The sequence below is a fragment of the Podarcis cretensis genome (genome assembly GCF_951804945.1).
Source record: "Podarcis cretensis genome assembly, chromosome: 2".
Classification (NCBI taxonomy): Eukaryota; Metazoa; Chordata; class Lepidosauria; order Squamata; family Lacertidae; genus Podarcis; species Podarcis cretensis.
Window position 1 is genome coordinate 64,056,110 of NC_137171.1, and position 22,814 is coordinate 64,078,923.

Below are 22,814 nucleotides of genomic sequence, written 5' to 3' on the forward strand. Positions count from 1 at the left end.
AACCCCAAGGTACCACTGTATTTGGCCCTTAGGCAGAGGCAAGGAGCTGTATCAGTGCCCCCTGTCCCCAACTCCTTGACAGCTCAATCACCACTTCACACTCTGGGCGATCTTCCCAGAGCCTAAGCGGCACAATTCCCCCCTCCTGCCCCCCCCACATGCTGTGCCGCTGCGCCCCCAGGTGAGTGTATAAGGGTGCATCCTAAAACATCATAGTTGTGCACCTAAAAAAGTCACATGTTAAGTCATCCTAAATCCCATTTCATTGTTTTTAGTGGGATATGCAACCTGATCCTATGCTTGTCCTCCCTTGCCCAGCAAGTCGTGTTTTGTTCACTAGGGAAGTTGAAACCATAATGCTGTTTTAGTCGTGGGATTAGTAACTTTTGCTGTCAAAAGTTGAGCTAGACCTACACAAAGAGCAACCTTAGGAACGCTCACCATTTAAATGCATTCAGTAATTGTAATTGGGACTGGCATCGGCACCTGGCAGCCTTGGGCAGCTGGGTCTAGTCCCCATTTTAATTTCCACAGTGTTTCCAGTGCAGCGTCTCTCTGGTGCCTAGGAGGTGGCCAGACTTGGCTGCCTAGTGCTCCCACTGCTTTTCTAGCATGATAATAGCAGAGGTGGAAGCAGATCCTAGGAACAAAGAAAGGAGCAGAAGAAGAACACAAGGAGTCGTGTGGCTCACATCCAGAACCGCTGCCATGAAACATAACCATCAGGCCATATATGGCAAAAATAGAGATTGACTTTTTCTTTTCTTTTTTATCCCACTTGGAACAGCTTCTTGTTCTTGCTCGGTGAGATATGATCTCTCAGCAGTTTTCTTAAGCAGCTTTCCCTGAAAAAAGAAGTGTTACAAAGCATAATATATATATTAAAGTCTCATATAGCATATGCTTCTCCTCTGTTTTCTGAACACTGGGATCTGCAAACTTCAAGGCCCTTTTCAGTGTGAAAGGCAGCCATTTCATGCTCATAGCCTACTAACTGGGAAAAGCTCCCCCTGTGCTTTTCAGGGTGGCTTTTGTTAAACCAGTTGAACATGAGTGCTGGAGCGGGTGATAACCCTATTCATCACGACGAGTGGCTTAGTCCAAGCACCGAACCCTGGAACAGGAAACTCAAGCAGATCTCTGTCAAGATGACATATTGCAGGCACCACTTGCCTTCGCTTCACTTTGCATAGCAGCTGCAACACAAGCTGTTGCCAGAGACACCCAGGCATGCTCACTAGCCCCCAAACAGCTGCCCAGACTTGCTACAATGGAGTCCAGAGACACGATTCCCTTACCATCACTCTAGACATTTCCAAAAAGTCAAAAAGGCCTGACTGTATCAGTATTCTTTTATACACTATTTTTGCCAGTGCAGTTTGGCAACAGGGTCCAGGAGTCACGCAGCCTGATCTTATGTATGACTACTCGGTGAATAAGCACCAATGGATTCCAGGGGATTCAGATGTGATCATTCCCAAGTAAATAGTAATGTAGCCTTCTTGACCAAGGTTCAAATGTTCCAGAATTCACCTTGAATTGCCTTTCTAGTTATTCTAACAGAACAACATGAAAGGCTTTCATATAACGGTGATATTGTTTATGGGATCAAAGCAGACAGCACAAGACAGTTTATTATTATTTATTATATTTACATGGTGGTTGTTGTTGTTTTACACTGAAGTGTCTTAAAGTGACTTACATAACAAGCAATGAAATAAAAAAAAAATGTGCATGCATTTTCGGACTCTCTCCAGGACTGCAGCTTTCAGAAAGCCTCAAAGTGCTTTTTCAATGAAAACTACAAATGAACCCTTTCTGTAGATTATTAGGTAAGGCAAGTCTGCAACCTGCTGGTCGAGGCAGGAAGAGCAAATGACCCATACTTCCCAGTCAATACAGTGGTACCTTGGTTCTCGAACTTAGTCCATTCGACTCCCAAAACCGTTCAAAAACCAAGGCACGGCTTCCGATTGGATGCAGGAGCTTCCTGCACTCAATCGGAAGCTGCGGAAGCCGCGTCGGACGTTCGGCTTCCGAAAAACATTTGCAAACCAGAATACTCACTTCCAGGTTTCCATCATTTGGGAGCCAATTTGTTCGACAACTAAGCTGTTCAGGAACCAAGGTACCACTGTATCTGTTTGGGAGACTGTAATGCTTCTTTATACATGTCATTTCTTTTTGCCTTTGGGGACCATTTTCTGCAACCATTTTTATCATGGTTACCTGTTTCTAACGACTGATGTCATCTCACCCCAAATTAAAACTTTGCATGCATTTACACTGATAAAGAAATCATCACTTGTAAAATAAGCAAAGCATTGTCTCCCCCTTTTGCGAGGCCAACACGTTGGTTAACTGTGATGCAGTTTCACAAGGCGTTCCACGGTTTCTTTTTGCTTGCAAGTTACACCCTTTCATTGGCTGGGGTGATACTCATATTTGTTGACATAATCTGCTGTGTGATGGGGGGAATTGTGTGAGATGAATGTGCAAGACAATCAGTGCTTTGTGAATAACTGCACACGTTTTCAGACTGCCCTCTAGAAAGCAAAACAAAATATTGGCCTCAAAGCTGTGCCTTATTAACAGCATTCTACCACAGCTTGGCCACCAAACATAACATGCTGAAAGTCGGAACAACTGTTATGCTACAGCAATTACAGCTCTACTCCCAAACAAACACCTTTCAGTTTAAAATAGTATACTTTAGAGTTTGATTCGAGAACCTTGGGGGCCTGATGAAAGACCAATCAAAGCTACAATCCTAAAATGTATTAGTGAGGAGCCCCATTGAACACCTCTGAACCTTCAGCCACATACTGCCCTTCGTATGGGGGATGCACACATTGTACAATCAGATGGGAAGACAGTCATCAGGTGTATCCAGTCATGTGATGAGACATGTTTGCTCATTCTACATGGGTAGGTGCCGGCAGGCGTCATTATCTGGTATATATTTCCAAGGCAGGCAGCCTTTCATTTTGTGGAAAGCAAAATGGGAAACTTCAAAGTAACTGCAACAAAAATAACATGTGGTTCCTCATCCTTAGAAATGTATCCTGATCAATATAGAAAGCCTACCAAGATATATCCAAAACCTACCAAGTGGGCAAAGGCCACTATTTTGAAATACAGTGGTACCTCGGGTTAAGTACTTAATTCGTTCCGGAGGTCCATACTTAACCTGAAACTGTTCTTAACCTGAAGCACCACTTTAGCTAATGGGGCCTCCTGCTGCTGCCGCGCCGCTGGAGCCCGATTTCTGTTCTTATCCTGAAGCAAAGTTCTTAACCTGAAGCACTATTTCTAGGTTAGCGGAGTGTGTAACCTGAAGCGTATGTAACCTGAAGCATATGTAACCCAAGGTACCACTGTACCAGAATTGTTGTTGTTACTCTGAGTGAAATGAACTTTGAAGTGCCAGATAAGGGTGTTTAAAAACAAGAACAACAACAACATCGAACTGATACAAAAAAGATTAGGAAAATAAGAAACTGGAAAAATAAAAATGGCAGATTCGCCCATCCCTACCCCAATGCCCTTTTCTCCTTTTTAAAATTTACTTGATCCTATTTTGCTTAATGCCTCAACTCCACTCCTTGCACATATGCTGCCAAATGCTTCCATTCACATTCTCAAAGGCCTCACACTCTATTTGCCAAGGGGAGCTGAGGTGGAGAGAAAAGAAGATGGAGAGAGGACAAATTTGTTCAAAAGGGATGGGAGCCCCTATGTCCCGCCAGCCAGGGCAATCCTCAAATGTCAATTAAAGCTTTCCAACAGAGCACTGAGCTGCTTTGAATTTGCATGCAGCCACAGGAGTGATTTGGAAACTGTTGGGGATGGGGTGGAAATCTGCATAGGTTCCCCATGACCAAAGTGGGGAGAGGAGGGCAGAGGTGGGTGGTCGGAGAGAAAGAAGGTTGGGCTACACATCTTATGAAATGCATTCAAATGAGGCAGAAACAAACCTACACAGTGACTCTGGATTTGCCTCCCTCCCTGCATTTCTGACTCTCAGCATGGAGCTGGTGCAAGTGTCTGGAAAAAGAGCAAAAGTAAGTAGATTAGTTTACAAACTGAGGCCGGGGTGGGGGCCAAGAGGCAAGTCATGCTTTTGCAATTCAATTTTGCCCTGCAAAAGTGCAAAAAGTGTGCAAAAGCACAATTTTCAAAAGTGTGACAAATGTGAGGAGAAAAAAAACTGAACATAGGAATTGGGAAAAGGGCTGGAGTAGGACAGAGGTGTCCTCCAAGAGAGAAGAATGATTCATTGAGAGCTAAAACAAGCAACAGTGAGTACTGAAGAAGCACGTTTTGAAAAGGGAAATCCTGATAAGGGTAAGTGAATGATATTGTAAATTAATGACCTGAGTGTAAGTGCATGATTTTGTTGATTTAAAAGCAACACCTGGTTGGTGCTGTGTTATAATCTATGGTGAAAATGCTTTCTTGTCATTTTAGTTTCACATACTAAGAGAAGTTTGTGCATTGCCTTACAGATTTGCCAGTTACACCTGTTAGCTGAATAATAATGCACAACAAAATTGGGATGGGGTGGGGCTAAAGAAAGGAATTCATGAACGGAAAATGATAGTAAACTGCAAGGGCCAGCTACGAAATGATTTTAGGCAGTTTCCAAATTAAGCTGGAATCCCAGAAGGGTTAGGATGCAGTGCACAGCCAGCCCATGGGGCAATAGCCAATGGACATTGCATGGACAGCCAGACTTAATATCTGACAGAGGAGGCAGGAAGAACAACATAGAGACATGAGCTGCCCTAATCAAACTAATGGAGTATGCTGAAATGGCCAAATTAACTGGGAAACTTAGAAATCAAGACCATAACAAATATAAAGAAGAATGGAAAATGTTTATTGCTTATGTACAAAAGCATTGTAAGGAAGTTAATACACTAGCAGGATTTTTAAAACACTTTTAAGATTATGGAGAATATTTAAATTTGGAGATAATAAAAGATAAAGATGTTATTGACATGCATAAATTAAGACAATACAAAGGAACCAGGGGAGGGAGTAGAGCAGGCTTCCTCAACCTCAGCCCTCCAGATGTTTTGAGACTACAGTTCCCATCATTCCTGACCACTGGTCCTGTTAGCTAGGGATCATGGGAGTTGTAGGCCAAAAACATCTGGAGGGTCGAGGGTGAGGAAGCCTGGAGGAGAGGGAAGTCGAGGGATTTGAGTAATTCCAAAACATGGATTTCATACTATGTGAATACAGTTGTTTGAAGTTTATTTTATTTTATGTTTTTATTTTTACTTTAATGTGATGGTTTTGTTTAATTGTGAAAATTAATAAAAATATGTATAAAAATAAGAAGAAGAAAGACATGAGCTGCCTTACAGTTTATATTCTTTTTATTTAAAATTGTACACCACAGCAATATGTTTAAGGAACAGTGTTAGAGAAATAATTTTTACCAAGAGACATCCAGTGTCATACAAATGGACTTCCCTCGGCTCTCCTCCCTCTGCAATCAGCTTTGAAACAACCATGTTCAGAATTCTGCAAGCTGGAGAACTTTCCCTCACAGATGCATTACAATGCGGAACAGTCTGAAGTTCACTGTTAGAATGTTATGTCCCAGGAGGCAAATGTGTGTTCTGGGGACATTTCTTCCCAGACTTTTCTCTGTGGGTGCTCTGTAACTGTGGATTACCTTCCATTTGAGGATTCATTGGCCTCTGTCCTCCCACCTATTCACCTTTCTTTCTAGGCTGGCCACCAGTTATGTTATCTAACTCAAAACTCACGTCTGTTCTGAGTCTCTGACACATTAGGTAGAATCTGTGGTGTGTAATATATGAAGGAATGATATGGTCAGCACCATGTCTCATCTCATTTGATTTCTCCACTTCAGTGGATCCAGTCCCCAGTTATGTGCCAGCTCTTCTGTTAGAGTACGCCAACCACCTCAGGCAACACATGCTGAGGGACAGTGACTGACGCTCCTTAGGTGTTCCTCTTGGTCATCCTCTTGCATTGGAAGACAAATGTTGGCCTGTCCCAAACTCTCAGAACTAGCCATTACAGAAATAAAATTCAGTAATGAAAGAAGGCAGCCCAATTGGCTTCTGTGTATGGAATGGTGAGGGTGCCATCTTGTCCTTCATCTTGGGCAGAAAAATGTTTTGAATTGGCTCTGGAGCAGCCATGATCGTATAGTGGTTAGTGCTCTGCATTGTGGATTGGCCCTGGAGCCTGCCCATATACCAAACCAGCAATTTTCAAGAGTAATGAATTGTCCTGCCAATTTGCAACAAAAAACGAATTTCCTTAGCTCCTTAACTCTCTGCTAATTGCCTTCATTTGCCTGTCTCCTCCCTTCCACCTCATATATGGGTGGGAAATAGCCTTTAGCTAGTGTGATTATAATTTATCTAGGAGGACTTAGGTGTTATTTTTCAGGTGCAAGGTAATAATACTGGCTCCAAATTGAAAAGTACCCATTTATGTCGGTAGTGGTGGTGATGCAGATCCAAAGATGGGTAGAGGGTTCTCAGCATGGATGAACTGGAGTGTAGTAGTCATTGTGTTTCTAAGATGTGTGAAGCAACAGCTCAAGATTCCACTGGGTCACCCAGCAACTTTAATTCAGTGGCAGTCAATGTGGTATCCTCCAAATTTTGTTGGGCTACACCTCCCATCAGCCCTAGATGGTATGACCAATGCCGTGGACGGTGCAAGCTGAGTCCAACATCTGGAGGGCGCAGGATCAGTTGCCCCTACTCTAAACCCTAAGGAATATGCAAGCCATGTGAACAACTAACCTTTTCATATGACTGCAAATAATTTCATAGTGAATTGCTTTGTTGTCAGCCTCCAGACTCACGGAAAGGCTATAAGCAGCAGATTATCAGATTTGCAGAGGAACAGCCTCTTGGATCCAAAGTTGCAGAGAGGTCCTAGAAGTAACATGTAGAAGAAAGGAATGTAGCACATTTTTCACAGCCAATGTGAAATGATATTAAGGTGGCAAGTGCTGTGGGAAGAGCTTTAGTCTGAAAGCCATAGCCAAGGATATCCAAAAGCTGAAATATGTTTAGATTGTACTTAAGAAAACTTAATTCCCAGGAAGTTTGTCCCATTGGACTCTGAACTGTATGAAGGATTACCTACAGAGTACTACTGTTTTAGGGATGTAGAGCTGAATGCAGAGAGGATAAATCTGCTCTAGTTTTGTGGGTTCAGAGTAATTTTTTCCTCCTCCTTTCCTTTCCACCACAAGGAAAGTCATGTTTCAGTCTAAGTGCACAGGGAATCAATCATTCAATGCCTGTATAGATCATGAATCAAAACCATTTTGCTATTGCAGACTATGGGTGACTGGTTGGTCCTTGAACTAGTTGCATGTTAGTTAATATCATTGGGGGAAAGTCACCCTGCGATGGTCTGAACTGAACCCCTGATGATAATGCCGTTTAATCATGATAGTGCCGTTTCTCTGAAGAAAGAGTTTCAGCCATTGGAGAGTGTTGCATTTTAAGACCGTGAAGAATATGCTTGCTGGAGGGATATTTTGCTTGCTATTTCATTCTCATGGACCTCAAAGGTCATCCAGTCCAAACCTCAGCCGAGGCAGATTGTCAGGAAGGTTTGCTGATGTTGTTACTGTTTTTATAGTCGCACCAGTGTTTATGATCTCTCTGGATTCTTTCTTTTTCAGATGTCAGTCTCGGATTCTGTTCTCTCCTTCTATCAAATGGTCTCCCGTAGAAAAAGAATAACAGCCGGTGCCTGTAGAGAATCGAATTTGCGTCGCTGCCTTTCCACCTCGGACTTAGTGGCTCTGGGTGTGGGCAGTACGTTGGGTGCAGGGGTGTATCTCTTGGCAGGGGAAGTAGCCAAGACCAGCGCGGGCCCCAGTATCATCATTTCCTTTCTGATTGCTGCTCTGGTGTCCATCCTGGCAGGACTGTGTTACGCTGAGTTTGGAGCCCGGGTGCCTTTAACCGGATCAGCTTATCTCTACAGCTACATAACAGTTGGAGAGCTGTGGGCATTCGTCACCGGTTGGAATCTCTTGCTCTCCTATATAATTGGTATAAACAAGTTTTGGGCTTCTGTGTTTTGACATCTACCATGTGGTTTCATTGATAAGCCAAAGAGATGGGCCTAAGAAATAATAACTAGGCAGGCAGAACTTTTTTTTAAAAAAAGTTGATGTGAGTTGAATTTGTAGCTCAGAGCATGCAAAAGGTTCCAGGTTCAGACTCTGGTATTTCCAGTAGGACTGTGAAAGGTCCCATTTTTAATCCCTGGAGCACTGTTGACAGTCGGAGAAGGGTCTAAGGCAGCTTCATGTGAATGGTTCCGACAACCACATCCACGCATGCCCATTTCATCATTGGAAAACTTGCATGGCATTCAACTAAGTTTTTCTGTTAGTGCAAGGATTAGTGCTAGGGCAAGGGGATGTGTGCCCCCACACTATCCCCAGATCTTCTCTGGAGGCTTGGGAGAATCTGCAGAACAAATTCAGGGGAGAGAACAAGGGAACGTTCTGCTGCAGAAGGAGAAATCCTTGCACTGATGGACTGTTCACCTAAGCACAATGTTGAATTCAACCCCTAGACTACACACAGTGTGGATGGAAACAAATGCTGTATCTCCTGTCAAGAAATGATCCCCTATTTCTTTTGGGCCTCAGTGTATTTAGTCTGCGGTTTTCCAGCGATGTGATGGGCACGAGAACTTCCACTACCAATCGTTGGCAGCCAGTCATTTATTCATTTGAAATAATGATTAGTACAAAACCATGAGGAATCCATATGTGAATACAAAATGTCAGTAGAGCAGAATAGGTCAGTATATACTTATTTAACATGACCACCCTCCAATTTGATACAGTGACAGGACATATCTCGTGCAGAGGGTTTTTTTTTACTGCAAATAATGTGGTCATTTAAGACACATATTTATCTGGCACATTTTGTACCCAGCCCTGATCCAATGAAGATCAGTAGAGAAATGTTTTGAATGATAAAATAAAATCCTATCAATGTCTGATAACTAAAAGTTGCTGCTCATTTGACTTCCATGGGAATCTTATATGATAGGAGAGCTTGCACTGCAAGTTCAAATCACGGTGGGTGCATCATTCCCAATTTGCAAAAAAGTGGGTTGAGTGATAGCACACTTAAGCTTTTTATTTTGTGCTTGTTATTTGGCATAACATAGGTGATGTGTCGTCTGGACTGTCAAAAATGCAGTGTTCCCTATAAAAGCAGGATGAGCATAAAAACTGCCCCCCCCCACCAATAAACTGAGATGAAAAGACAGAATGAGGAAAAAGAATTATGCAGCCAAGGGGTGAAATGGGCGAGCATGGAGGCAAGAAGAAAGACATGCTCTTTGTAGTGTCATATATAATGTATGTGCTGCCCACACAGCAGTTTAAGGCTGACATACTTCCTTTGAAAGAGAGTGCTAAAAGGGCACAGCTTCATAGTACACAATGGACATCTTATACCTGAGAATGCTGCTGTTTCGCATGGACCATCAGAGGTCCATAAGCCTTGAAAAGCTGATACTTTATACCTGCGTACACAGAACAGTACATAGGGCCCTGCAATATCCCTCATTTTTAAGGTTTGATGTACTGTACCCATATTTGGCAGTGTTATCTTTAAATTGGCTGATTCTCTACAGGTACCTCCAGTGTAGCCAGAGCATGGAGTGCTACTTTTGATGAGCTCCTGGGCAAACGGATCGGCACCTTTTTCAGCACCCATATGGCCATGACCTCTCCAGGACTAGCTGAATACCCTGATATCTTTGCTGTTTGCCTCATTGTCCTATTGACAGGTATGTTTGTACTGATTTTTTTAAAAAAACTATTGTAAGGATCCTTGAAACCCACCCTGCACCAATTTTATTGGAGATTGCCCATTAAATTTTATACATGCAAGGAGTTTTTCCCTTTCCACCATGGACTTAATGCAATGCTGACAAATTGGTTTTGAATAATGCTAGCATCTCAGTATAGTTTCCAAACCCTGTAATTGTCACCCACAGTAGGGTCGGGGGAGAAATTAACTTTGGTTTGCATTTAGCTTACCTAATTCACATTTTCAGAAACAATAAGCCCAATTCTGAAACAGTACCCAATTTGCACTTTCTGAAGCCATTCATGAGCACAGCAATCCTTTGAAATTCACACTTATTCAAATTTTGCAGTGCAGTTTTCAGCCAAGTAATGTGAATAACAAAGTGTGTATATAAATGCATACGCATGAATGGCAATAACATCCAAGATGCATTATATATGGGAAATTTGCCTTGCAAAAAGGTAAAATTGCATATAAAAATGTTTATAGTACGAAAAATTCTCACAGAAATGCTTATTAATTTTCCTGAGAATTTCTTCTTAAAAGACATATGCAAACTTGCGGGAATGTGGCAATCTGAATTTAAGATTGGAAAAATGAGAAATGGAGAGAAATCAAAACTGGCCTATTCACCCATCCCTACCGACAGGTCTTTTGCATTTACTCTGTTACTGTCTTTCTTGTTTTTGCTGGACTTGCCACTTGTTCTTTAACAGTTCTCCGTGGTTTGAAGCTAGGGTCTTTCTCAGCCTTACCTGAGCTTGCCAAGAATTGAACATGGGACCTTCTTCATGCAAAATCCAGTAGTAAAGGACTAGAGGACATGCTTTGTGGAGCCAGTGTGGTGTAGTGGTTAAGAGCGGTAGACTCGTAATCTGGTGAACCGGGTTTGCATCTCCGCTCCTCCACATGCAGCTGCTTGGTGACCTTGGGCTAGTCACACTTCTCTGAAGTCTCTCAGCCTCACTCACCTCACAGAGTGTTTGTTGTGGGGGAGGAAGGGAAAGGAGAATGTTAGCCACTTTGAGACTCCTTCAGGTAGTGATAAACCGGGATATCAAATCCAAAACTCTTCTCTTCTTCTTCTTTCCATGCAGAAGGTCCAATATTCAATTCTTGGCAAGTTCAGGTAAGGCTGGGAAACACCCCTGCTCTCAGATTTTCCATATGGTACCAGCAATTGCTCATATCTACTGTTCTTTGCAAAGGACACTGCCTCAGGCCTCCATCCATAATAGTTGTGAGGCCCAAGCAATGAGACATTGTATCCGTTGACTCCTTAGGTCTTCTCTCAGTTGGGGTAAAAGAATCCACCACAGTGAATAAAGTCTTCACAGCTGTCAATGTGCTCGTCCTTCTATTCATTATAATCAGTGGATTCATCAAAGGGGACCTGAAGAATTGGAAGATGAGCAAAAATGATCTGTTAATGACTGCTACCCTCAGATTTAGGTAAGAGAATGGCTACACAAGCTCTTGGGCTACAGTAAACACAGGCCACGCAGGTTACATTTCTACAGAGAAGGATACAAATTATTCAAATATCTATTTGCTGTCCTTTCATGAAATCCCCAAACAGCTACCTGACTTTGCCTAATGGTAGGATGGATCCATGCCCACCTACCATTTTCCTGCCTCCTTTGCTGTACTTGTCTACCAACTATATCCAATCAGATCCTTCTGACATTGACTTCCTTTATGTCACCTTCCTTGACAGGAACCAATCCGGCAATGGAACTTGGGACTTTGGGGCTGGAGGGTTCATGCCCTATGGCTTCAGTGGGACCTTAGCTGGAGCTGCTACCTGCTTCTATGCTTTCATTGGGTTTGACTGCATTGCAACTACAGGTAAGCAAGAAAGAAGACAATTACAAAATGTCCATGATTGATAACCGCATCCAACACCTAATAAAGAAAGGAGAAAATATCTATTCACCTCACAAGGGAGCCAGTTGTTATTAAAGCTCTCCTGTGTCCAATTCCCCTCCTAAGAGGAGTGGAATGTGTTGTGACTTAGGCGTTGCTGTTGTTGGAACAGAAACCCATAGGCAATCCTTTTGGAATAACCAAAGCACCACGTAAATCTTTGCTTAATCTCTACAGTGACAGGTTAACCATACTCATGTGAGACAATGTGTGGATTTTAGAATGGTGTGACTTCTTGTGTTTATGTTTACCAGGGGAAGAAGTAAAGAACCCCACAAAAGCCATCCCAGTGGGGATTGTTCTCTCTCTGCTCATCTGCTTCTTAGCCTATTCCGGTGTTTCAGCTGCCTTGACCCTGATGATGCCTTACCACCTTTTGGACACCATGAGCCCTCTGCCAGTGGCTTTTGAATACAATGGATGGAGCATGGCCAAATATGCTGTGGCTGTGGGGTCTCTCTGTGCTCTGACCACCAGGTAAGGACAGGATGTGCAATTTTCCCCATGCTTGCATTTTAAGGATATAAGAAGAGCATTGCTGGATCAGACCAAGGGTCCATCTAGCCCAGTAGTCTGTTTCCAGCAGAAGCCAGAGAGATGCTTCCAGGAAGCTCATATACAGAGCATAGAAGCAACACCCCTCTTCCCCACTGTTTGCTCCCCAATTAGTGATATTTAGAGGTTCTGTTTATCTAACATGATACTAATTGACCTTGATAGACTGGTGCTCTATGAAGTCATCTAATTCACTTCCAGGGCTGTCACTGTATCCTGCAGCAGTAAGTTTTATAAATTAATGGTACCTTTTGTACCTTTTGGATCAATGTAATTAGCTGACCCCACACTCTAGTATTATAAGGGAAAAACACAGTACCGGTAATCTTCCCTCTCTCATTTTCTCTCTCTATATAATTCATAGTTTCATAAAACTCTACTATCATGTCTGCCCTTGGATCCTCTTTCTACAAAGCTCTGGTCCTCTGGGTCATAAAGATTTCCGTTTTATGATGATGATAATCATAACATCTCTTCGTGTATCAGGCATGTTTTGTGCACCAGCTACCAAGGTGCAAACGTGATTTCACTCATGAGCAGAGATGGAGCTTTGGGGTACAATGAACTCCTAAGGCATTGCTTTGACCTCAAGATCTACAGATCTACACCACTCTGATAATAGCAATTAATAGTTTTAAGACTCATTTCGACTGAAGCAATAGGAAATCCTGGAAATTTTTGTTCTCCATTTATATATATATATATATATATATATATATATATATATATATATATATATAAAATTTATTAAGGTTTTCAAAAAATAATACAATATGAAATAAAAAAGAAAAAAACAACAAAAATACAAAAATACAAAAATAATTAAAAACAAATAGAATTTTCATTACTTATTTTCTTTTAACTTATTTTCCAGACCTCCTCATACCTCCCTTTCTTGTATTCCAATTCATATTGTTAGTTCAGCAAATCCTCATCTGGAAATGTGTTCTCTATGCTTGATAAAGGTCTGCTTTATTGTGTGTAATGCAAGGTCTCTTGTACATCTTGTTGTACAAGAGTCGGGTAAAGAAAAGGAAGAAGAGGCTATGATCTTGAGAATTTTCTTCACTTTCTCTGCCTTCTTGTGTAGCTTGCTAGGTTCTATGTTCCCGATGCCACGGATTTTATTTGCTATGGCCAGGGATGGACTCCTCTTCCAATCTTTGGCCAAAGTGAGCAGCCGACAGAGCCCAGTGATTGCAACTCTGGTGTCTGGAGCTGTTGCAGGTATGCATGGAAAAAGGCTCTAACATTGACTAGACCTCAGAATGAACCTGCCAGTAGACAATGGACTAAGAATCCTACTTTGGACTTGATCTAGTTTAAATATGAAATAAGGAACCTAAGAAGACCCCTGCTGGGTCATATTTGGGTGCACACATAGTCCAAAGCAAGTATGGTCAACATTGTGTCCTCCAGATGTTGTTGGACTCCAATTCCCATCAGCACCATTCACTGTGGTCAATTGTCAGGGATGATGGGATTTGGAGTCAATAAACATCTGGAAGGCACCATGTTGGTTTTCCCTGCTTGAAAGCAATACTAGTTGCTTTAAAAAAAAATGTCTAAAAACGGGACATTAGGCTAGCATTTCAACACAGAGCAGGTCAGCCTGTGGGACTGAATGTTAGACTGCAAGAGTTCCTTGACCTTCCCCATGCCAGAATCAGGTGGATTCCAAGGTGTATCTCCATATGCTTGTAAAATGCAAGCTTTTCATTAGTGACTAGGGCTTGTTTCCCTGCTTGCTTTGCTCACCAGCATTATCTATTCCCACAACCCCACAACCCTCCCACCTCAACCCCTTCCTCCTCCCTTCACACTTGGCCAACTTCTCCTGCTGCTTTACCTAAACAACTCCCATCCACCCCAGGCATAATTCCTCACCTCTCCTTGATCACATCTCCATCCTCTGGGTCCCTCTTCCTCACCTTGCCTTGGCTGCCTCCTGCTCACCTGCCTGCATCACCATCCTCTTGTTCCTTCCTTCTCTCCTTGCCCTGCATCTCTGTCCTCTGGATCCCTCCTCCTCTCTTCTCCTTTCTTGCTCCATCTGCCTGCCTGATGGTCTGGCAGCTCATCACACTGAAGTTCACAGTGCCACTTGTCTGTGACTTCCTTATAATTTTATATATTAGAGAGAAACAGAAAGAGACTCCAGCCAATACTCTAACACCTTCTCCTCATGAAGAATAAATCCATCGAGCCATTTTTGTGGTTCCTTTCTAATATTGTCTTGGATTAAATAAGGACAAGGTAAAGCAATCATTTAAATGATCCATGTTATAACCTCATATCTCAGTTTCAAGGAGATTGCACTGGAGTGCCACACTGAGCACATGAGAGACCACTTAGGTGTACCTTCCACATTTAGCTTGATGAAATGCTATAGCTGACAAAAAAAGTCACTATGGATGGATTTCTTTTCTTTTTCTCTTTTTTTCTAAACAAGATTATGTAAATTGCCTGTCTGTCAGGATGCTGCCAGCGGCTCCCAGCTGGTTGCCCAGGAAGTAGAAAGACAAGGGAAAGTTTCTTACTGTCCTTTTTTATTCAGTATTTACAGAGAGAGGCTATAGAACCCAGCCTCTTGGATAATGGTGATGTCCCGAGTAAATCTCCACCCCCCGTCTCTCCCACTTCCTCATTCGTCACTTCTACGGGTGCTGCTGCATGCCCTTTGTCTTTTGAATTTGCAGTGTCCCAAGCAGAGCGGAATGATGAGGAGTGCGTGCCACATACTCTATATTACTTTATTTACACTTCAAAGCTGGTAGATTACAGAAAAACATCTTGCCTCTGCCGGAGCAGAGAAAGCATCCTCTCTCCTCTAAAGCACGGAGAGAACAGAGCGAAAAACAGGAAACCAGTGTACGTCACATCCAGTCTCCTTTCCCGTGGGAAAACCCAACAGCACAGACTGTGGAATGTAAACATTGTCTTGTGACAAGCATTTCGCTGCACAGTGAAGAGAGCAGAAACCAACATCCTCCCCCTTTCTGTGAACATCACTGGGCAGCGTGTTCGTACAATATCAGTACAAACCCAACTTCTGCACATAGGTACAGTGTTGATCCCTTGATACAATCTTGGACAATACATCAGCAGGAATTTCATTACCTGGCATATAGGACACCGTTACGAGTCCCTTCTGAATACTTTCCCTAGCATGTTGCAACTTCAATTGCAAGTGCTTCGTGCTTTGCTTACAACCTTCAGAATTCAGCAAAGCCAAACATGCTTTGTTGTCCTGGTAAACCTGGATTGGACATTTGACAGGAATTTTAATGTCTTTGCACAATTGTAACAACCATTCACAATCTTTGAGTGAATAAGACAGTGCATTCAGTTCAGCTTCACAAGTACTTAAGCTAACTGTTGTTTGCTTCTTGCATGACCAATCAAATAGACCCTGATTGTACATATAGCAAACTCCAGACGTACTTTTCCTGTCTGTAGTGTCACTTCCAAAACAATTCCTTTCTCAGTCAGAAAAGCTTCAAACTGCTGAGAAGTGAATTCCCCCCCACGATCAGTGAAAAGAATTTTTATCTTTTTACCATGCACATTTTCCAACCAAGCACAGAATTCCTTGAACAAGCCTCTGATTTCTGCTTGAGATTGTACACATAAATATACCTGGAAAATGCATCAATGAGAACCATGAAGTACTTGTTTCTACCCAAAGAGGGCGCTAGTGGTCCAACCAAATCAGCATGAACAATTTGGTATGGTTCTGTAGCTTGCCTACTAGACACCTTACCTTTCGCAGCCATTTTCACCTTGTTTGCTGCGCATGCCTTGCACTTCATGTGGTACCTGCAGGGTTTAATAGTCATACCTTCAACCAAGGCAGGCATTTTAGATACTGCCTCAAAATTCAAATGACCAAATTTTCGATGAAAATCGTGAATACATTCTGCATGCAAACTTTTGTTAGAACCTGCAATGCAACAAGTTTCATCCTGCACATCATCATCAAAATACAAAACATACAAACGATCAACATATTCAGCATGCAATACATAATCATTTTTCTTTGTGATGATGCACCTTTTGTTCTTAAAGGAAACGTCAATTTTCCGCTCATCCAGCTGTCCAACGCTGAGCAGATTATGTTTGGCATCTGGTACGTAAAGCATATCTTTTATCGATAAGTCCAAACTGTGAAGAACAACAGTTCCGTAGCCTTTACTGGGGATTGTGTGGTCATCCGCCTGGTGAATTGCACCTTTCTGCGGTGTAAAAGACACGAACAGTCGCTTATCGTTGCACATGTGGTGCGTTGCAGCCGAATCAACAACGAAGAAAGATCTAGACGTCTTCTGGACCTTTGCAACCTTTGGAGCAAAGCGTGAGACCATTGCCTTGTGCTGCGTTGTCCTGGACACCGGACCTTTGCCTTTGCTTTGGCCTTTTCCACGCAATGAGCTTTCGCTGCGGTGCTCTGTCTTGGCCCTGGGATATTTGCATTCCCTCTTCATATGGCCTAGACGTCCACACGAGTAGCATTTCACTGCCTTCAAAGCTTTGGTGCCATCTGGTGGTTCCACTGCACTCTGGGATGACGTCTGTGAAGACTCCCCCTTACCCATGCAGCTATCACCCTGGCGGTCTGCTTCATTCTGACTCACGGCAGTATCACAGGCTACTCTGAGCTGAGCATTTGGCTGATTGGCAATCTGAGTGCCACAAGCATCAGCCAGCCTTCTGCAGCTAGCCATCATGACTCTAGCATTAGCCTTCTGCATCATCTCTGCTGCTTTAAATCAAGCTGCTTTATACAAGCTGCGTCTCTGCTGCTTCAAGCCTCATTCCAAAGGCACTTTTAAAAGGTACTTTCGGTTTCCCCCAAGCCTAGGAGCTTGTGCCTTTGAGCCTTTGCCTGTGCCCGGCAAACGGCTCTAAAAGTTCAAAGTCCAGCCATAAAGCCATTAATTAGGAGCTGGCAGGCTGCCCGGAGCATGAGCACATACCTCATCAATCAACTTGACGGCAGATACCGTCCGATCCGTCCCTCTGCATTCCGATCCTTTTGCCGGCATTCAGATGACTGCGTCTTTCTTCTGGGCCCATAACCATTTATATTGAATTTGCAGTGTCCCAAGCACAGCGGAATGATGAGGAGTATGTGCCACATACTCTATATTACTTTATTTACACTTCAAAGCTGGTAGATTACAGAAAAACATCTTGCCTCTCTCCTCTAAAGCACGGAGAGAACAGAGCGAAAAACAGGAAACCAGTGTACGTCACATCCAGTCTCCTTTCCCGTGGGAAAACCCAACAGCACAGACTGTGGAATGTAAACATTGTCTTGTGACAAGCATTTCGCTGCACAGTGAAGAGAGCAGAAACCAACAGGTGATGTCCCAAGTAAATCTCCATCCCCCGTCTCTCCCACTTCCTCATTCGTCACTTCTACGGGTGCTGCTACATGCCCTTTGTCTTTGAGCTCGTTGCTCTCCTACTTTTAAGGCTCGCCGGGTTCTGGGAGAGGGAGGGGCTGGGATGTTTTCTAATGACACCGTGCCAGCCAGCTGCTGTTCCGATTGTGCCTCCTCCTCCTCCTCCTCCTCTCCCATTATTTCCCAACTTTCCCCCTCATCTGTCTCTGAGCTATGACATCCCAGAAACCACTGTTGTAAATCTATACCGTCTTCCTCTTCTTCCTCGTTGAAAGGAGGTCCCCAGACCTGTACTCTCCTTGACGGGAGGGAAGCTTGCTGGGAAAGGGTTTCTGCAGGAGACCATATCTTCATCTACAAGGCTACAAGAATTAGCAGAAAATATTTGGTGGTGTTTTCTACAGGCCCTCTTCCTTCTTCTCACAGGTTTAATGGCTTTCCTTTTTGATCTGAGGGCCTTGATTGATATGATGTCCATTGGGACATTGCTGGCCTACACACTAGTAGCTGTCTGTGTTCTTCTCCTCAGGTAATGAGTTGTCCGTTATTTATTTCTCTCTGATGCAGATATGGAGTGCTCATCATGACAACATCCCATGTAATATAAATGTCATTCCAGAGAAGTAGCTTCATTGGTCTGTTTTACTTTTTTAAAAAAAATCCTCCACCTATTGTAGGATAAATAAAACACCTTCTGGAGCTGGCTTATGGAGAAAATGGAAACAGGGCGGTCTTTATTCCAGATTAGTTAATCTAGAATACATGTCTGTGACTCTTTCCATTATCAACACTGTCTGCACTCACCACTGGCATGAGAACTCCAACAGGCTACCCCTGATGAAATGCAGGGGAAATCAAAATTGGCTGGGTAGAATTTCAAACCATGCTAGACTAGCTTCTATTTTACACATTTTAAACAGCCATACTGACAGTGATGCAATTATTTAGCAGCTGTTTAGTCTGCTTTGTAGCAATTATCTCCTTGAAACTAGTAAGATATCAGTGGGAACAGCTTTTGGATTTCTTAACCCCACACACAAGTAAATGATAAAAGAACAATTCATCATAAAAGTAATTATTCAATCGCAAGGCACAGTCTGCAAGGCCTCCTTGGGCATTTCTTTGTTCAGAATCTTGTTGCATGTGAGTGAATGCCATCTTTACCTTCTCTGAGGCTTTCTTTGAGCTGGACATTCTTGGAAAGCTTGCACTGCCCAGACCACTTCTACCGTCAGCCAGGGATGCTGCAGATTCCACTGACAAAGCTATCTGGACACAAGGCAGATACTAACTGATGTGTTCATTGATGTTTAACTTGCTTTGCAGGTACCAACCTGATCCCAGCTCCCTTGGCCCACCAGAAAAGAAAGGTCCAAGCAGAATACCTTGGGTGGACCTCCTCATCCATCCTCAGATGATCCCGAACCAGAGCTCCTCCACACTAGTGTCCCATTCTGTGCTTGTCATTGGTGAGTACTGGAGCATCAGTTGGAGGGGGGAATGCAGTTTGCATTTACAGGCAAACTTGCCTGATTCAGGCTTTGGGAAATGATACCCGGCCGCTGTAAAAATTTGCACTTCTTTGAATTTTGCACTGTATACAAGTTATGCAGTGACCAAGCAATGTATACATCAGTGCATTAGGTAATAGAAAATATAAATATCAGGAAAATGCGCTTTGTAAAAAATGTGTATATGAGGCAACTTTGCATTTAAAAAGGTACTATTAGAAGAAAATTCTCACTGAAAAATGCAGGTGAACTTTCATGAGGGTGTAACGAAAGAAATCACAAACTGATGTGGAAATTGAACTTCAGATTGGAAAAATAAGAAATGAGGTCTTTAAGTTAAGGGAGAAGGGTGAAACCAAGCAAGGAGCTGTTAACTATATAGAATCGCCCTGCTTAGTTATTACAGGCCTCACTTGAAACAAGCACAAATAACTGGTTCATAACATTATCCGGTCAACTGAGCCTTGCCTTTATGATTAGTTCTCTTCCAGTGCACTTGTTGTGGTGCATGGGGTGGTCTTTTGTTCCAGGAAGATGCCCCCTGCTTCCTCACAGCATGGTTTTCAGAGTCCATTTTCTCTCCAGCTGTCCTAGTCTGCATCACGTGTGTGCTGAGCACAGCAGGACTGCCATGTTTGTTATCTGGAGGTGCCTGGTGTGTCATCTGCCTTGTTCTCCTCTTCCTGGGGATTCTAGTGGTGTCCCTAATCATCTGGAGGCAGCCACACAGCCAGAAGACAGCAGACTTCACGGTAAGGAAGAGACTTCTAATTGACACTGCCTAGCAAGCCTCATGACTATGTTTGACGTGTTGTGAATGTTCACGGGAAGCATGCATCTACCTGGGAGTAACTCAACACATAGGATTGCACTATAAGGGTACGTAGAGAAATTCCTCTCAACAGGGGGTTTTCTGTGTGGGGTGAGATCCACTTCTTACCACCTTTGCTTCTGACCTGAGGGCTGTTTATCTGCTCCTCATTGTCGTCCTCTTCCAAATGCAGCCTGTGTATTGTGTGTGTGTGTGTGTGTGTGCGTGTGCGTGCACGCCAGCTTGACAATATCCTCCTTAAATTGTGGCAAATTGGGCACAGCACTCCAGGTGTGGGAGTACTTTTCTCCCTGCATGCTCTCTCAGAGTTACCAAGGGCCATAACAGGGAATAATATTCTTTTTCTAACGTTCATGTCTAATCTCAAATTATCTCTGCACTCGTTTAGGTTCCCTGTCAGCCATTCTTGCCCATCCTCAGTGTCCTGGTCAATAGCTACCTAATGGTCCAACTCAGCAGTGACACCTGGCTTCGGTACATGGTGTGGATGGCTATTGGTAAGCCTTTAAGAAATGTGCCACAATTCAGGGAACTTCAGGAAATAATAATGATTTGGAAAGTAAGTGTCATCTGAATTTATTATAAGGCAGTGCTACCTAGCTCTTATCAGGACTAATACAAGATGGGCATCAGGTTTGGCAGTGCCCTGGCCACCCCGGTGGGTGTGTTTGGACCCCCTGGTCTTCCTTCTTTTGCCAGAATTAGGCAGCACAGCAGCAAAGATGCTGGTCTAGCTGCTGAACCAACAATTGCATTTTCTAATATTTTGCTCCTTCTCATGGAATTGGTTCATGCATACCTGGTGGTTACTTGATGACTGCAGTATCAGCACTGTAGCACACCTGAGGTGGAGCCAGGCAGCAGGGTATGTAAATTAAATAAAACTGATGTGTTTAAATGGTCCACCATTGATCTAATTCTAGAGACAGAGCTTTCACATCACACTGCATTGCCTCAAATACAGTGCTTTTCAACAGAGACAGTTCAGATGTTCAACAAGGCAAGTCAGTCAGCAAGCGCCGAGTAACTAAGAGAAATCAAATTAAATTCATGTATGTGTGAATGAGTTGGTGAAGGAATTTGTGCCTAGAATATGACAGGTACAGAAGAGCATTTCATCTATAGGCTAAATCAGGGGTAGCCAACAGGGTGCCTTCCAGACTTTGTAGACTACAACTCCCATAATCCCCTGGCATTGCCCATGCTGGTGGGGCTGATGGGAGTTGTAGTCCAAAACATCCGTAGGGCACCAAGTTGGCTAACCTGAGCTAAATGTCCTGATGTGATTTCAAATGAAGGAGGCTTTCTCTAATACGGATATATTTGTGAGGGGGAGGGTCCATCTGGGGCATTGTTGGTTCACCTTGTCCTCTTATGTGCTGTAGGCTTCCTAATTTACTTTGGCTACGGGATCCACCACAGTGCAGAGAGATCCAGCCACCAAGATTCATCCCCAGAGAAGACAAAGCAGACAACAAGTGACATGGATCCAGCTGTCACCTGGGAAAAATAGCTCTGTGGTGTGGAGCAACTCTCTTCCCTGGTGAAAGGACTTCATAAGAATGGGATTTCACCCTTCCCTTAACTATCTCTAGATGTGTCTATTTGTAGCACTCCAACCTGGTGCTCTCCAGATGTTTTGGGCAACAACTCCCATCAGCTCTGGCCAGCGCAGCTAAACTTGCTGGGATTGATGGGAATTGTAGTCCAAAACACCTGGAAGGTATGAGGTTGAGGAAGGCTACTCTTGAGCGATACAAATAATTGGATACTCACAGTTAAGTAATGCATGCAATTCATATCCATTGGCTGAGCTGGTGTAGCATTGTGGCTGAGTTCACCAAGCTAAGTTACTGGATGCATGGAACAAGGTTTGCTGGTGCAACGGGACCTTTCCCTACCCCCTAAATCTGCTCTGCAGAGTTTGGGGAAGCCACGGAACAGGTTTAGCATGGACCAGGGGGAGAAGTCCCATTGCACAAGTAGATCTTGTTCTGTACCCCCATTTAGCATGGTTTCGTTAGACAAGCTACAGTTCCCACAGCTTTGCTCCTCGCCTCCCCAAATCTGCAATGTGGGGATAATGGCAATAACAGTGGCACATCTGGTTGTGCAGGCTTCTAAGCCATTCGGGAAGTCTCCCTGCTGCCCAGTTGGCATTGGCCTTCCAAGGTATGGAGAGTAGCTGAGCTGGCAGCAGAGACACCACTGATGGGCCACATCCCGTCACTCCCTCATGTGATTCTAATCACATGGGGGAAGCTGAATATCCAAAGGGAACTCCATCTAGAGCTCAGCACCAAATACACACACTTCATAAAGGCAATCAAATGGATGGCAGACCCGGCCTATATTTGGCAACGGGTGTTTCCTAGGGCTACCACTTTCCAGTGAGGCTGAGCAAAAACCTGGCTGGACATACTGTACCTGAAAAAGAGAAGGACCTCCTCTTCCTCATGTTCCAGAGAGGGCAAAGCTGGGCACTGTAGTTTATTCCAAGCTTATGCACAACAGACCTCTGTCTTCTACTGCTCATCCAGTTTTGCTTGCTGAAATTTGAAATGCGCTTTATCCCGCAGAAGTGTCTGTAATTGTCCATTCCTTGGGGTTTGGGAGCAAACAATGCTAAAGTTGTGACAAACTTTGTTTAGACCATCTGTTACAAATTCCCCATTTTCACTCATCTAAAACTAATAAAAAGGAACTTTTATTGTTGTTATCA

The 22,814-nt window shown here is 43.4% G+C and overlaps 1 protein-coding gene across 5 annotated transcripts; it reads left to right on the forward strand.

The window, feature by feature from the left end:
* Window positions 1–3,911: 3,911 nt before the first annotated feature.
* Window positions 3,912–22,814, forward strand: LOC307210224 (cationic amino acid transporter 2-like). 5 transcript variants are annotated; one of them, XM_079965792.1, is made up of 12 exons: window positions 3,912–4,064; window positions 7,697–8,072; window positions 9,682–9,837; window positions 11,144–11,312; window positions 11,578–11,708; window positions 12,041–12,263; window positions 13,432–13,568; window positions 18,176–18,278; window positions 19,076–19,218; window positions 19,846–20,012; window positions 20,481–20,589; window positions 21,478–22,814. In XM_079965792.1, exons 1-12 carry the CDS (start codon window positions 3,951–3,953, stop codon window positions 21,603–21,605), a joined length of 1,956 nt encoding a protein of 651 aa, XP_079821918.1. In that variant the 5' UTR covers window positions 3,912–3,950; the 3' UTR covers window positions 21,606–22,814. The 5 variants fall into 5 exon arrangements, with proteins under 5 accessions (XP_079821918.1, XP_079821922.1, XP_079821921.1 ...); XM_079965795.1 differs by lacking the exon at window positions 3,912–4,064 and adding an exon at window positions 5,617–6,118; XM_079965794.1 differs by lacking the exon at window positions 3,912–4,064 and adding an exon at window positions 5,617–5,849.